A 16,815-nucleotide genomic window follows, 5' to 3' on the forward strand; every position below is an offset into this window, starting at 1 on the left:
ATGTTTTTTTGGGGGTGTGTAGATAAATAAGAGTGCATAGGTTTAAAAAAAGGTTACCCACAGTATTAATTTCTCAAATCTGTCCTGCAGAGTGATTAGGAAAATACCCCTCACTCTGCTATGGAAATTCCAACCAGACCACAGAATTTTGCTAAATATTAGCACCGGACAAATATTAACTCCCAACTCCCACGACTACATCACCTAAAAAGGTTCAAGGACATGGTACAACCTGGAAAAATCCCCCCTTTGGGGAAAATCCAATCTCTCCAACTGAGGGGAGATGAAGCAGTTACAGCAGTGAGACTTCCAAACATTCCAAACATTTCTTCCAAACTAGAAAAACACAACCATGTCTCTAACTAAATACAACCAAGTCTTTAACCGCACCCACCCAAGAGAACCTGGTTGTGACCCATCAATCGAGAAACAGAGTGAAAGCACTAGCGGTAAAAAGCTCCTCACCTGGGTTTGCGGCCCCTCTGCCTGGGAGGAGATGGGGCGCTCTTGCATTCTGCAGGGGGCTTGGCCAGGGGCGGGGCCTGCACCTTGGGTTTCCTCCCTCTCTTCACCTCTTTTGGTGTCTCTTTCGGCGACTTCACCTCCTTCACCTTGACCTCCAACTTCTTGGGCGCCTTAGACTTGCATGGCAGCAGCTCCTTCCCTTCTTTCTGCTGCCTCTTTTTCTTTGGTTTGTTGTCCTTCTCCGAGCCCTTGTGCTGCCAGGCGGCACCAGGCTCGCCCTTTTTGTCTTTTTTCTTTCGTTTCTTCTTCTTCGCCCGCCGCCCGCCTCCTCCATCGTCCTCCTCGCTATTGAGGGGTGACGAGGGGGCGCAGGGGCTGAGGCTGCCTGAACTAGTGCCCGCCTCGCCCATCCTGGGGTGCTTGGCGTGGGACATGCAGTGATTGATCTGCCCGCCTCCTAGGACCCTGATCTGGTCCTTGGAGCCTAAAGGTCCGCTGGGAAATGGAGTTTGTGCATTTTGGTCAGTGGCAGTAGAGGCTGCTGTAGCTGGAGTGTGCTTTAGTAAGTGGATGGTAGACATCTGGAAGAAAACAAGAAGATGTGTTAATGACTCAATGAAAATACCCAAGATAAAATAATAAAATGGGTGTCATGCCTCTATCTTCCACTCATAATGAGAGTAAACAACTGTGGGCTTACTGCAAATGCAAATCCAGTCATTGTTCAGAATCAATACACAATGGCTTTAGAAAAATAACTAAATCACCAGATTTTACCACTGGGCTTTCTTTAAGTGTAGTCTTTCTCAGTAAAATTTGGCACATGACAAATGTTCATGTATCAAATTAGAGGTTAAAACCCCAAAGCCTGCAAATCCTCTGGAATATTTAATTCCATTCTCAGAATTCCTTTACGGTTCTGAATTTTTTCAATCCTCTGCATTTCCATGTTCCCCTCTCCCTTCCTCAAATGCACTGCTGGGCTGTCATAATGCAGTTAATTATACGGAGAAATAAAATCTATACCCTTCCCATGACACATTATGACTAGCCCTTGAAATGAAAGATGTCAGTCAAGAGGGCCTGCGCTGGTCTACCAATTCTGTGATATAGTAAAGATGTGCACAACCCTGATGTTGTGGGGGGAGGGGGGAGGCATTATTTGTTATGGGCGTGTCCAGATATTAAACATGATTTTGGCATGCATAGCCATCTGTACACGAGCTGAATCAATCCATTAGTGAAGGTCAAACACACAGGTGAAATCGGCATGCATCACCAGGGTGTCGAGGTCTGACCCAATTTGACTAAATCCGTTCCTCAATGCTTTTGTGTTAATATTGTTACAAAATTATGAGCACATGAAACCATAACTTTAGTCAAGACTCATGCCAAGAGGTTTACTTTTACAGCTACAAAGATACAAAAGCAGACCCAGAACTCATTAAAACTCAAGGACACATAAGGTCAGAGAGAAGTCCTTGAGTTTTAATATAGCAACAATATAATGTTCTTATAGCTTCACCAATTGTATCCATGAGCACTGAATCACTTCCAGCAGAGAATTGTGTGTAGAGAAGGCAGATATGGCACGATTCATGTGATATGGGCTAATATCGTCGCGGGCCCATTTTGAGCAACATGTTATTTATAAACCAAGGCAGAGCACATGTGGAGGGGTATATGGGATGACTTAGGCATGCAATTTCTGCCGCGCTGCGTTTATTTGCAGCCTGCCTCATGCAGGTATGAGGATAATGTCAATGAAACAGACTCCCAAGCGCCAGTTGGAATCAGGGCTGTTGCCACGGAAACAGGGTCTGTACCAAGCTGCGGGAAGCAGCAACGTAAACACGCAGTCTCTGTGGTAACTCGTTCGTTGCCAGCTCGCGGGACTATTTGGCATTTCCCCCATTTAGCATTTGATTGGACAGACGCTACCCGATCGCCTGCATCGGTCAACAGCTGCTTTTGCCAGTCTTCAGGCTTGGTTGAACCATTGAAAGAGAGAAGGCCAACCACTGTCATTAGGACACAGCCTTGGTCAGATAGTAAAATTCCACACACACACCTTGAATGGAGCTCTTAGGATTGTGAGATGGAAAACACACATGTTCAGCCTTCATGAAAAAGAGTGCCACCAAATAGTGGAGATCTCAAAAGTTTAAATTATTAGGTACAAATCGGCCTGGGTCCTCGGGTTAGAAGGGTGAATGACCAGTAGGAGACAGATGTACAGAACACACATTTATTACCACACAACAAACAGACACGGCAATAGGAAGTAGACTGATGGAATAGATGAAAGTGAAGTGGTTTTCTGTAATGGAATAGAACAGGGAATTTATTACACATCAGCAAAGGCTAATAGCAATTAGGCATGTAGCACAGGCTAACAGTAATAGCACCGCTATGCAACACAATATAAATGACTACGGATTAGCATGTAGCGGCTAATAGCACTGGGCTAGCGAGCAGGACGTAGCACCGTAATCACACTATGTACATTAGCAGTGAACTAGCATAGTATGCAATATGTAAAGACATTAGCAGTACCTGGTGGTAGCAACACAGTGATCTATACAGTATGAACAGGGCCTGCTATAAGGCTAGGCCATAGAAGTAGGCAATAGCATACACTACATTACATTTTAGTAATTTAGCAGACACTCTTATCCAGAGCTACTTATAGTTATTGCATTAATCTTAAGATAGCTAAGTGGGACAACCACACCTCACAGTCATATTATGTAAATTGTTACTCAATAAAGTAGCTATCAGCAAAGCCAGATCTAGTAAGAAGGAAAAAAGTAATGAGACCAGAGGTGGCAGAACGGGGAACTCTGGTTTCAGCATAGCCTGAAGGTGGGGAGGGGCAGGTTCTCTTGCTGCTCCGTAGGCAAGTACCATGGTCTTGTAGTGGATGCGAGACTGGAAGCCAGCGGAGTGTTCAGAGGAGCGGGGTGACATGGGAGAACTTGGGAAAGTTCAACACCAGGCGGGCTGCAGCCTAAGTTACAGGGGTTTGATGGCACAAGCGGGGAGCCCAGTCTACAGCGAGTTGCAGTAGTCCAGACGGGAGAGGACAAGTGCCTGGATTAGGACCTGCGCCGCTTCCTGTGTGAGGTAGGGTCGTACTCTATGGATGTTGTAGAGAATGAGCCTGCAGGAGCGAGTCAATGCTATGATGTTTTCAGTTCTTTGCACTCTGGGAGGGGGACACCCTGGAGTGTTGGAGAGGTCTTGGATCGGGCAGGCCTTCCCAGGGAGGAAGAGCAGCTCCATCTTGTCGAGGTTGAGCTTGAGGGCCGACGTCCAAGCTGAGATATCTGCCAGGCACGCAGGGGGGAAGGAGAAAAGAAGTTGAGTGTCATCCTTATAACAATGATAGGAGAGACCATGTGAGAATATGATGGAGCAGATTGACTTGGTGTATAGAGAAAAGAGGAGAGAGCTTAGAACCGAGCCCTAGGGGACACCAGTAGTGAGAGTACGTGGTGCAGACACAGATCCTCTCTATGTCACCTCGGTTGAATGACCCAGCTTGAAACTTGACTGCTTAGGGTCAAGAAGATCGTTCTGAGTGAGAGAGTTGGTCAGACAGCACGTGTCACGTTTTTTGGTAAGAAAATAACGAACGGATAATGGTCTGTAGTTTTTGATGTCAGAGGGGTCGAGTGTTGGTTTCTTGAGAAGGGGAGCAACTCTGGACCATTTTGAAGAAGTCAGAGGGGACACAGCCAGTGGTCAGGGATGAGTTGATGAGGGAAGTAAGGATTGGGAAAAGGTCTCCAGGGATGGTCTGGAAAAGGGAGAAGGGGATAGGGTCGAGCGGGAAAGTTGTCAGGCGTCCGGACCTCACTAGTAGCAGGATCTGGAGAGAGATAGAGGGGAGAAAGAGGTCAAGGCGTAGGGTAGTTCTGTGTGAATGGGACAAATGGACTCAATAGGCTGAGTTAATGAGGAAAGGACGTCGTCAACCTTCTTCTCAAAGTGGTTGACAAAGTCGTCCGCAGTACGGGAGGAGGGGGGTAGAGGATTAAGGAGGGAGACGGATGTTCGGAGGCAGAAGCTTGAAATTTTGAGCGATAGAAAGTGGCTTTAGCAGCGCATACAGAGGTTGAGAAGAGGGAGTGGAAGGTTGATCGGAAGTTTCATTTTTCTCAACTTTCGCTCAGCCGCCTGTAGCCCTGTTCTGTAAACTCACAGTCACTCAGCCAGGAGGGGAGAGCGGAGCCGTCCGGGAGGAAAGGGGACAGTGCGAGTCATAGGACGCGGAAAAGAAGGAGAGTAGGGTCGAAGAGGCAGAAGGATATAGCAGACGGGAGATAGAAGAGGAGAGAAGAGGAGAAGAGTAGTGGGAGAGAGACAGCGAAGATTGCAATGGGGCATGGCCATCTGGGTTATGGGCTGAGTAGCTAGAGGCAGACAGAAAAGGAAACAAAGTAGTGATCAGAGACCTGGATGGCTGTGAGATTAGTAGGTGAACAGTCTGTCGTAGAAGAGGAGGTCAAGCGTATTGCCTGCCTTGTGATTGTGAGGTCAAAAGAGGCAAGGAGGGGAAAGAAAGAGTTGGGAAGAAATGAATCGACGGTAAAGGTTGCATGTGCTTCATTATATAGCAAGTGAACTTCTGATACAGGGCATTCGGAAAAATATTCAGACCCCTCCACATTTTGTTGCATTAGAGCCTTATTCTAAAATTGATTAAATAATTATTCTACACACAATACCCCATGATGACAAAGTGAAAACAGGTTTAGATTTCTTTGAAAATTTAAAAATAAAAAACAGAAATAACATATTTACATAAGTATTCAGACCTTTTGCTATGAGACTCAAAATTGAGCTCAGGTGCATCCTGTATCCATTGATCATACTTGAGATGTTTCTACAACTTGATTGACGTCCACCTGTGGTAAATTCAATTAATTGGACATGATTTGGAAAGGCACACCTGTCTATATAAAAGGTCCCACAGTTGACAGTGCATGTCAGAGCAAAGATCAAGCCATGAGGTCAAAGGAATTGTCAGTAGAGCTCCGAGACAGGATTGTGTCGAGGCACAGATCTGGGGAAGGGTACTAAAAAAATAAAAAATAAATTGTTACCCTTCCTCTGCAAAGTGAAAAGGTGTCCCAGAGTTTGTGAGTTAGAGAGAGCGGAGAGAAAATGCCCAGTAGCACTGTAAGGGTTTTCTACAATTCATATAGCCTAGACAGAAAGTCATTAATAGGACATGAAAACATACCATGGTACAGTGGTTGCTCCTCTAAAAGTTTTGCGACTATGCTGCGGTACTTAGAGGTAATTTGTGATTTAATACGGTACCCTGTGTGTCACCACTTCATTGCTCCAGACCAGCGCAAGGGGGAGTTGATTACAAGGGGGAGCACTGATTATGCTTTTGGGTCTACTGTGTCTAACTGACAATGAATGGGCGACATAAACCTAAAGCAGAAACTGATAGTTGTGCACAACTTCAGTATTACTTACTAAAACTGTTGTTACAATAAGGTTTTTATTATTTTACTCTTACTGTAGTAGTGTAGCCCACTCCCGACCAACCCTGTTGTACAAAAATCCAAATCTCCTAAATATTATTTTTACACAAAGCGATTATTAATTTAGAATTATATAAAAGCCCCTTGGATATTCTCACAGATATATTATTAACCCTGTTATTATCAGGACAATATATATTGGTCATATTGGTAATGGCTCCCGAGTGGCGCACAATGGGATTGCCTTGCAGTTCTCCAGCTGTATCCCCTATTCTGTATCACATCCGACCGTGACTGGGAGTCTATAGGATGGCGCACAATTGGCCCAGCATTTCTCTCCCTCTAAAAACAGAAATAAATGTTTTGGCCTTCACAAATATTATTTTGGCCTTTATACAGATTACAAATTGCACACTTTAGTTAAAAAATGTTTGAGGCCATTTTGGAGACTCTGTATTTTGATACTTCGTGGAAGGGGCCTCTCCAGTGGCACGGCTGTCTAAGTCACTGCCTAGCAATGCAAAATGAGTTGCTACAGATACCTGTGCCGGCCGCCACTGGGAGACTCATGCGGCGGCTTTTGGTTTGTATTTAGAATCTTCCAATAATCCAATCCTCTATATGTAATTATTGGCAGAGAGTCACGTCATATTTTTTGACACTCTGTAGGGCTACCATAAGCGACATGAATCTCACTAGTGTTGAGTAATGTGCTGTTAAAAGTGGTGGTCTTATTTAAAGATCATATTGAAGTTAAAAGCAATAGCCTACAACGTTTTGCACTGCATGCATGGGGACTGGTCTTGATAAATCAATGAGATGTTTTATTTTGACTGAATCTCTGTTCAGGTCTTGGTTAGTGTATAAATGTTAAGCTCTTAGTGTAACCTTTATTTACCTAGGCAAGTCAGTTAAGAACAAATTCTTATTTAAAAAGGACAGACTACTTCTTCCTCCCCATCGGGGAATTGAACCCGTCTCCCACGTGCCCGCACGACACGGGGATTCTTTAACTAAATAGCCCAGTACTGTAGACTCCCGACCGTCACATTATACAGCGCCATATTTTCTGTTCCATCCTAACGGAAATCCAGAGAGTTTTTCGTTTTTCTTGGAATAGAAACACCATAATATTAACCAAATTAACTAAGCAAAATCTCTTAAAATCAGTCCCATATACAATGTTCTTACAAAAAAAGTTTTAAATTCTCTAGTTCAACAACTAATGAAGGCTATCAAATGCTTCTCAAAGATGCCCTCATGGTCAAACTAGCACTAACTAGCATTAATGGTACCAGTGCTTGGCACTTAAATAACGTGCCATACAATTTTGCGGCACCACGCAAGCTGTGCTGCAGTACGCTGCAACTTTTAAAGGACGAACCACTGCACTGCATGTAAATGACACCTGCTAAAGGTGTCCACATGCTTTCCAGACAAAACAGTTTGTGCACATATTATGACGACATTTAGTGACGTTTTCGTTCGTTTTGGACTTCGGCAAGGGTTTTTCTGGCTGTTCAGGCACACTATATTTTTCACCAGGCAAGCAGAAGTCAGTAGCCGAAGTCTACGCCCCATCATCAGCGATTGGTCAACAGTAGGGATTCCTCAATGAAGTGCATGTTGTTATTCAATGAGAGATGACTCGTCCTCGTGCAAATGTTTTCACTTGAGAAAAACTGCACAAACATCCAAGTCAGATGCAAAATTGCGTGACTAAGATCTCCTCGGGCAAAAACGTCAAAATGAATGACAGATTTTTGCTTGAAAAAAAAAAAAAAAAAGTGACTCGTTCGGTTCGCCTAGCCAAGCTCAACTCGGCGCCAGCCGAACTGAGGTCTTAACCCACTCATAGAACGTTCACCAGTTTGCAAACAGCCAAACTGGCAGCGCAAAAACTGAAAAAGACCAAAAAGACCATGGCTTTTTGTCTGAGACAAAATAATATTCCTTCATACCACTTTCTTCCATGACTTCGGTCTGTCACTATCCCTGTCAAATCCATCCAGGCTCCTGTCTCCAGAACCACAAAGCTGCCGGCACACTGTTCTGAGGCTTCATGGCTCTACGTATCCCATGTACTAGCGACTGCACACACACACACACAAACAAACGCATGGCGGCACGCACACGCAGCCCCTAGTGACGTGCTGCAGTGTACTCGCATGCAAGCCAACTCTGTCGACCACACAGAAGCTGCCTGCAATCAAATTCCCTATGAATCAATACAGCCTTCTGAGCTGTCGATCGCCACAACTGCAGCCAGGTCAATGTTTCCCCCATGCTACCTCCCTAAAGACATTGGCTGTGTCCGAATACCCATACTACATACTATTTACTCATTGTTGCACACTATTTAGCACGTACAGTTTAGTAAAAATTATACAGTATGCCACGGCCTGCACTGCAGTATGTAACTTTATTTAACTAGGCAAGTCAGTTAAGAACAAATTCTTATTTACAATGACAGCCTACCAAAAGGGGAAAAAAGCCTCCGGCTGGGATAAAAAAAATTATACAATTTAATTAAAATATAGGACAAAACCAGCATCACGACAAGAGAGACAACACAACATAAAGAGAGAGACCTATAAGACAACAACATAGCAAGGCAGCAACATATGACAACACAGCATGGTAGCAACACAAAAAACATGGTACAAACATTAATGGGCACAGACAACAGCAAAGGGCAAGAAGGTAGAGACAACAATACATCACGGAGTAGCGGCTCCTGATTGGCTAAGTAGTTGCGGCACGGCCGGTGTGGGTGGAGTTTTCCAAATTCAACAGACATGCATCGCACTAACCAGCCTGAAAATAGCTAATTTCCAATTTGATTAATTTCTCTAAACTTTGAATATAATAGGAATGGAGTTATAGGCATAATTACACATTTGACCTATAACGTAGCAGACCATGAATCCCATCAGTCATTTTTTTTTAATAGGATAGAAGACAGAAACAGATCATTTGGTTCCATTTCAACATATTTATTGGTGAAACCAAACTGCCACAACATATTAATTAAATCAAAGCCTAGTACACACACACACACACACACACCAAAACTTTTCAAATATTAAAATCAAAATGCTATTGCACAGAAAAATGTTGATAGTCAGGTGCATCGCAAACTCAGAACCGCCAGACTGCAACCTAATAAAAAAGTAAAGCACTGATCATTGGAAACAAGATCAGAACGACTGCTAAGGCTTGATCCATACATGAAAATAGGTAGATTAGCCTACCAAACTAAAACAATCCATATGCCTGATTAACATAACATCAATAACGCAGCCACATCCCGAGTCACTGGTGCCGACACATTCAGAAATCAAAAGATGTTTTAGTATTTCGTTTTAAAGTTCTGACAAGAGAACAAGGAATACTTTTCAGTGAGAAAACAGAAAATAACACTTCTGTTTTCAAAGATGAAGCTAGCCTGTGATGCAATACTCGTGATCATTTTAAAGAGAACAAAAGCTATTTAGCCTACATTTGAACACCAAGGTAGAAGCTTCGGGTATCTCTCCAATTAAGTTTGGCTACTTGAAGAGAACTAGGGCCTATCACTCGCAGCACACCTCTTCTAATGCATTGTGGAAAAGTGTGCATCGAATTCTACTACTGCGCATTCGGAAAGTATTCAGACCCCTTGACTTTTTCCACATTTTGTTATGTTACAGCCTTATACCCAAAACTAATTCCCGCAATCAATCTACACACAATACCCCATAATGACAAAGCAAAAACAAATAAAAAATAACTGAAATATATCATTTTACATAAGCACGTTTGGCAGCGATTACAGCCTAAAGTCCAAATCAAAATGCATTGGTCACGGGGCCTCCCGGGTGGCGCAGTGGTCTAGGGCACTGCATCGCAGTGCTAGCTGTGCCACCCCAAAAAATTATTGGTCACATACACATGGTTAGCAGATGTTAATGCGAGTGTAGCGAAATGCTTGTGCGTCTAGTTCCGACAGTGCAGTCATATCTAACAAGTAATCTAACTATTTCACAACTACCTTATACACACAAATGTAAAGGGATGGAATAAGAATATGTACATATATTTATATGGATGAGAGATGGCCGAGCGGCATAGGCAAGATGCAATACATGGTATAAAATACAGTAGAAACATATGAGATGAGAAATGCAAGATATGTAAACATTATTAAAGTGTCATTAAAGTGACTAGTGATCCATTTATTAAAATGGCCAATGATAGCGATGGCGGTTGCATCATCTATGGGCCTGTTGGGGTATGCAAACTGAAGTGGGTCTAGGGTGGCAGGTAAGTCTGGAGGTGATTTGATCCTTGACTAGTCTCTCCAAGCACTTCATGATGACAGAAGTGAGTGCTACGGGGCGATAGTAACTTAGTTCAGTTATCTTTGCCTTCTTGGGTACAGAAACAAGGGTGGTCATCTTGAAGCATGTGGGGACAGCAGACTGGGATAGGGAGCGATTGAATAACTACACTGTTTATATTCAGCCATATTCCCAGACATCTTTCCATGGTTGAATGCTGTCTCTTGGGAATGACGCTACAAGCTTGGCTCACCTCTTTTTGGGGAGTTTCTCCCATTCTTCTCTGCAGATCCTTTCAAGCTCTGTCAGGTTGGATGGGGAGCGTCGTTTCACAGCTATTTTCAGGTCTCTAAAGAGATGTTTGATCTGGTTTAAGTCTGGGCTCTGGCTGTGTGCTTAGGGTCGTTGTCCTGTTGGAAGGTGAACATTTGCCCCCGTCAGAGGTCCTGAGCGCTCTGGTGCAGGTTTTCGTCAAGGATCTATGTACTTTGTTCTGTTCAGCTTTCCCTCAACCCTGAAAGTCCCTGCCGCTGAAAAACATCCCCATAGCATGATGCTGCCACCATGTTTCACAGTAGGGATGGTACCAGGGTTCCACCAGACGTGATGCTAGGCGTTCATGCCAAAAAGTTCAATCTTAGTTTATTCAGACCAGAGAATCTTGTTTTCTCATGGTTTGAAAGCCCTTTAGGTTTGAGACCCCGTTTAAAACAGCCATCGGTTTCCCGTATAAATTTACAATGCAGCTGTGCTGCTGCCAGCAATGATTTGCGTCTCATCCCTTTCAGATGGTTAAGCACTGCACGTGTTACCATTAACGTACCTAAATTTCACCTCGCAGTTTGCATTTCCTTCTCATTTCGCTTCTCAAAGTATTGCCATAAAGGACTTTGCTGTTGTTGCTTGCCTTTCTCTGCCATTTTTCCATCAGTGTTAATGATGATGATGTAGTTGTGTAGAGTCAACTCCAAAATAATTGATTCCTCGACTCTCATTTCTGAGTGTCAAGATTTCATTCCACTCGGAATCGACTCCTAAGATTCAGTATTTTTGGAGCGGATGAGACTGATTAGTTGCCATATTTCCGAGAACACAGATACTTGCATCTTTCATAGCGAGCTAGCTAGGGACAGAGAGAGAGGGCAGGGACACAGTACAGGCACATATTGACATTCATATTGCCCTTACAGCTTTACCTACAGATTAGGGCTCAATGAAATGGGGTAAAGCTGTTAAGTGTAATACGAATGTCAATGCTGCCGCGTGAGTGGTACGGTGATGAAAGCATGGACAGCATGGATATCCTTGGAAAAAGTGACATTTGGAAATAAAACTGCACACCTCTTGAATTATGAGTTATTTGACAAAAGTAAGTGTAATAGAAACAGTAGAATGTGCTCCTTCACATACTTTATAGAAATCAAAGTGATGACCCTTTCCCTGCATCTGCAAATAACAAGATGCCCCCATCTTTTCATGTACAATTTGACAACTGATAGGGCCTAATATTCTCACTCATCAGATTTTTGTCCATTTAAATCTTGTCTATAGGCTAACTCTTATTATGAGTGAAATTAGTTGTGATATAGTTTAGGTGTTGTTTCGACGGGCCGGCTGCGCAGGCTGACTGGCATCGTTCGTTTCCCACAAATCAAGTTTTTGAGTCGAGGATATGTTTTGCATTATTCTAAAGGCCCACTCTAACACATACCATGTTTTTTGTTTCCCTTACAATAAATTATATTATTAAAGAGTTACAGTAATTAAAACAGTCCTGTAACAGCTTATTTTTACAAAGTAAAATGTAAAAGAGAATGGTATCAACCCCCAAGGCGCGTTTCAAATTATTTGCTGCTGATGAAGGCATAAACTCATTATTACACTATTGTCTTTCTAAATTAAAATCAACCTCTTCGCCCTCCTTATCATTCAGTTATGCCTAATTTAAATTATCTCCAATTCATCTATTTGTCATTCATTCAGTGAGGAGTGAGAGACGAATTAGCCCCTGGCTGGGTACCACAGCCTACAGCACATTGGGTTGGCAGGTTAAGTTAGGAACAGGTAAAAAGGCTCTAAATACTCTGTCTGTGATTTCAAAATTCTGACAAATAAGCAGTGTAAAATACAAACATTTAGGAACAGTCAGGGAAGGGGGTGATTTTGTTTTGTACAAAATCAAAATGTCAGTGGCCATTCTAGTGTTAATATGCTAAGTCATTCATAACAAATTTCGAGAAAATATAACAAACAATAAGACCGGAGTGTCCGTTATAAAACTGGACTTTGGCTATTGTCCCAGATCATTTACCAGAGAGAAAAAAATATATATAATAATAATCATTCTGACCAGCTATTTTGTGCTGCTTTGGTGAAACTTAGCTCTGTATACATTGTCCTCTTGCTTTGTGTAAAACAACATATTCATTGAAATAGGCTATAGTAAATATATGGGCAATATACTCAGAATGTCAACCTTGAACAGTGGCAGCCTGATCCAATTCTGATCGAAGTAATTGTTTGATTGTGATTTTTTTACTTGAACAACCAGATTTCAGATGTCCGAATGGACAAGTATTTTTGGGGGGGACTTGCCCCTGGACAAGCGGGTAAGCCTTAATGTCAAGTCCTGATGTCCCAAAGGAGGGAAGGCAGGCGACAAACTTAGGGCCAAAATAAGCCAATAGAAATGCATTGGGTTTATTTTGGATAGGTTTTGGTTTACACACATACCAAGCCCCTCCCCCTGCCACTCACAACAACAAAGATGAGAAATCACTTCTTCCTCTCTGGCAAGTGGTTTCAACAGGCTATTTCCATTTGAGGTTTGATCCAACAGAACCGGTCATATTATTTTACTGTAATAGAGGGGAAGTTAACCTTTCTAACGATACCCTTTTTAATTCTCAAGGGAGGAGTGGAGCGAGAGGAAAGTGGAAGGAGAGGAAGAAGAGAACCTCACCCGTGTACCACACAGCTTACTTTGAATGTGGATTCAGACACCTTTACTTTTCCATATTTTGTTAATTTATAACCTTATTCTAAAATGGATTAAAATCGTTTTTTTCTCCTCAATCTACACACAATACGCCATCATTTTGGCAAATGTATAAAACATTACAACTGAAATATCACATTTACATAAGTATTTAGACCATTTACTCAGTATTTTGTTGAAGCACCTTTGGCAGCGATTGCTGCATTGGGTCTTCTTGGGTATGACGTTACAAGCTTGGCACACCTGTATTTGGGGAGTTTCTCCCATTCTTCTCTGCAGATCCTCTCAAGCAAGCTCTGTCAGGTTGGATGGGGAGCGTCGCTGCCCAGCTATTTCAGGCCTCAAGAGATGTTCGATTGATCGGGTTCAAGTCCGGGGCTGAGTGCCACTCAAGGACATTCAGAGACTTGTCCCAAAGCCACTCCTGTATTGTCTTGGCTGTGTGCTTAGGGTCGTTTTCCTGTGTCCCCATAGCATGTTGCTGCCACCACAGGGATGGAGTTTCATCAGACCAGAGAATCTTGTTTCTCATGGTCAGAGTCCTTTAGGTGCCATTTGGCAAACTCCAAACTCATGTGCCTTTTACTAAGGAGTGATAAAGGCCTGATTGGTGGAGTGCTTCCAGAAGGACAACCATCTCCAGAGGAACTCTGGAGCTCTGTCAGAGTGACCATCGGGTTCTTGGTCACCTACCTGACCAAGGCCCTTCTCCCCCAATTGCTCAGTTTGGCTGGGCGTCCAGCTCTAGGAAGAGTCTTGGTGGTTCCAAAGTTCTTCCATTTAAGAATGATGGAGGGCACTGTGACCTTCAACGCTGCAGAAATGTTTAGTTACCCTTCCCCAAATCTTTCCAACACTTCTCTCCTCGATAATCAGCTGATAAAAAACAAGTTATGGACATGTTACTAGTATTTGTTTCCATTTTAATGAATGTCAATTTCATCTTCATACTAGCATAGCTGTCCAATTCAAACTTTCCTTTTCAATTCATTATCTTATAGCCTACTTTCAGCTAAGCCTAAGGTAGGCCTTGCTTTTTTTAAATACATTTTAAGGACAGGAGAAATATTTGCTTGTGCCTGACATACGCTGGTGGCCTTGATTGACAGGTGCTTTTACTGGGGTGTGCGAGTTCGTTGATTCTTTCTATAAGCCTATATGTCCATTGTCTCCTAAATGCTCACGTCATGATTTCATCTTGTAAAAGGCTATTTTCAGTAGTTTTGGCTACATTATGCATCTTAATACGGCATCCTCTCTTTGAAGAAAATATTCAATGTCATGGCCATTGATTGACCGCAGCAGCAGAAGGGTTTGTGACTGTATGCAAATATTTCGGGAAACATTTTTGAAAACCCATCGGACTTTGTTTGAATGATTTTCTGCGTTGAACTAAGATCTTTATTCAAAATATATACAGTACCAGTCAAAAGTTTGGACAAACTTACTCATTCAAGGGTTTTTCTTTATTTCTACATTGTAGAATAATAGTGAAGACATCAAAACTATGAAATAACACATATGGAATCATGAAGTAACCAAAAAAAAAAAGTGTTAAACAAATTAAAACATATTTTAAACTCTTCAAAGTAGCCACCTTGATGACAGCTTTGCACATTCTTGCCATTCTCTCAACCAGCTTCACCTGGATTTTCTTTTTGAACAGTCGTCTTGAAGGAGTTCCCACAAATGCTGAACAATTTTTGGCTGCTTTTCCTTCGCTCTGCGGTCCAACTCATCCCAAACCATCTCAATTGGGTTGAGGGTCACGTGATTGTGGAGGCCAGGTCATCTGATGCAGCACTCCATCACTCTCCTTCTTGGTCAACTACCCTTACACAGCCTGGAGGTGTGTTGGGTCATTGTCCTGTTGAAAAGCAAATGATAGTCCCATGCGTGGCCATGCACGCCTCCAACTCAATCATCAAGTTTGCAGACGACACTACAGTGGTAGGCTCGATTACCAAAAACGACGAGACGGCCTACAGGGAGGAGGTGAAGGCTCTCGGAGTGTGGTGTCAGGAAAATAACCTCACACTCAACGTCAACAAAACAAAAGGAGATGATGATGTGGACTTCAGGAAACAGCAGAGGGAGCACCCCCCTATCCACATCGACGGGACCGTAGTGGAGGGGAGAACATTTTAAGTTCCCCGGCGTACACAACACGGACAAACTGAATTGGTCCACCCACACAGACAGCGTGGTAAAGAAGGCGCAGCAGCGCCTCTTCAACGTCAGGAGGCTGAAGAAATGTGGCTTGTCACCAAAAGCACTCAAACTTTTACAGATACACAATAGAGAGCATCCTGTCGGGCTGTATCACCGCCTGGTACGACAGCTGCTCCGCCCACAACCGTAAGGCTCTCCAGAGGGTAGTGAGGTCTCCACAACGCATCACTGTTGGCAAACTACCTGCCCTCCAGGACACCTACACCACCCGATGTCACAGGAAGGCCATAAAGATCATCAAGGACAACAACCACCCGAGCCACTGCCTGTTCACCCCGCTATCATCCAGAAGGAGAGGTCAGTACAGGTGCATCAAATCAGGAACCAAGAGACTGAAAAACAGCTTCTATCTCAAGGCCATCAGACTGTTAAACAGCCACCACTAACATTGAGTGGCTGCTGCCATACATGTAAAAAAAAATGTATCACTAGCCACTTTAAACAATGCCACTTAATATAATGTTTACATACCCTACATTACTCATCTCATATGTATATACACTGTACTCGATACCATCTACTGCATCTTGCCTATGCCGTTCTGTACCATCACTCATTCATATCTCTTTATGGACATATTCTTCATCCCTTTACACTTGTGTGTATAAGGTAGCTGTAGTGAAATTGTTAGGTTTGATCACTCGTTGGTTATTACTGCATTGTCGGAACTAGAAGCACAAGCATTTCACTACACTAGCATTAACATCTGCTAACCATGTGTATGTGACAAATACAATTTTATTTGAAACCGGAAAATGTAAGCTACAATAGGAAATATTGTAAGCTAACAGGAAATATTGAGGAGGCGGAACACAACTCAATTCAAACTGTTGTTAGAAAATCATTTGAAATTGACAAGTTGAAACATAGCCTATAAATAATTAGCTGGCAGCACGTGTTAACTGTCCTGTTGCGTAATAATCACATTTTGGAACAGTGAGTGCATTCTGAAATCGTGTGCATAAACAACTCACGCTGGGGCAACCGTTAAGATATTTGGAATTCAAAAGGTTAACAATAATAATTATTAGTGCCCCAAAGCTAGCAAACGAAATTACTACAACTACAATACCTCTTTCGCCATCTGGCCTGGACCCTTTGTCGACACGGCGCCCCACTGTACCACCACAACTGGTCTGCCGACAGAACTCCATCCGCTGTGCCATCAACCGGCCTTTGCCGGACGTCAGAGCAGACGCTTCTACTAACACCGGCCTTCTAACTTTAAACGCTGTGTCTCCCGCGTGCTAGCGTAGTAATGACTACCCCGCGGCTTACCTGTTCCATCTATTGC

The 16,815-nt window shown here is 43.0% G+C and overlaps 1 protein-coding gene across 30 annotated transcripts in view; it reads right to left on the bottom strand.

Moving 5' to 3' along the window:
- Positions 1-16,815, bottom strand: part of chd6 (chromodomain helicase DNA binding protein 6) — a 108,013-nt gene that overhangs the window by 79,201 nt on the left and 11,997 nt on the right. For 29 of the 30 annotated variants that reach the window (XM_090205113.1, XM_090205109.1, XM_090205121.1 and 26 more), the window contains exon 3: positions 466-1,046. In XM_090205113.1, the coding sequence (XP_090061239.1) occupies positions 466-1,046 (581 nt within the window). Of the gene's footprint in view, positions 1-465; positions 3,795-16,815 lie in introns of all 30 variants that reach the window. The other variant, XM_090205116.1, reaches the window with a different exon arrangement.

The sequence above is a fragment of the Oncorhynchus mykiss genome, chromosome 17 (assembly GCF_057628025.1).
Source record: "Oncorhynchus mykiss isolate SJ-2025 chromosome 17, ASM5762802v1, whole genome shotgun sequence".
Taxonomy (NCBI): Eukaryota; Metazoa; Chordata; class Actinopteri; order Salmoniformes; family Salmonidae; genus Oncorhynchus; species Oncorhynchus mykiss.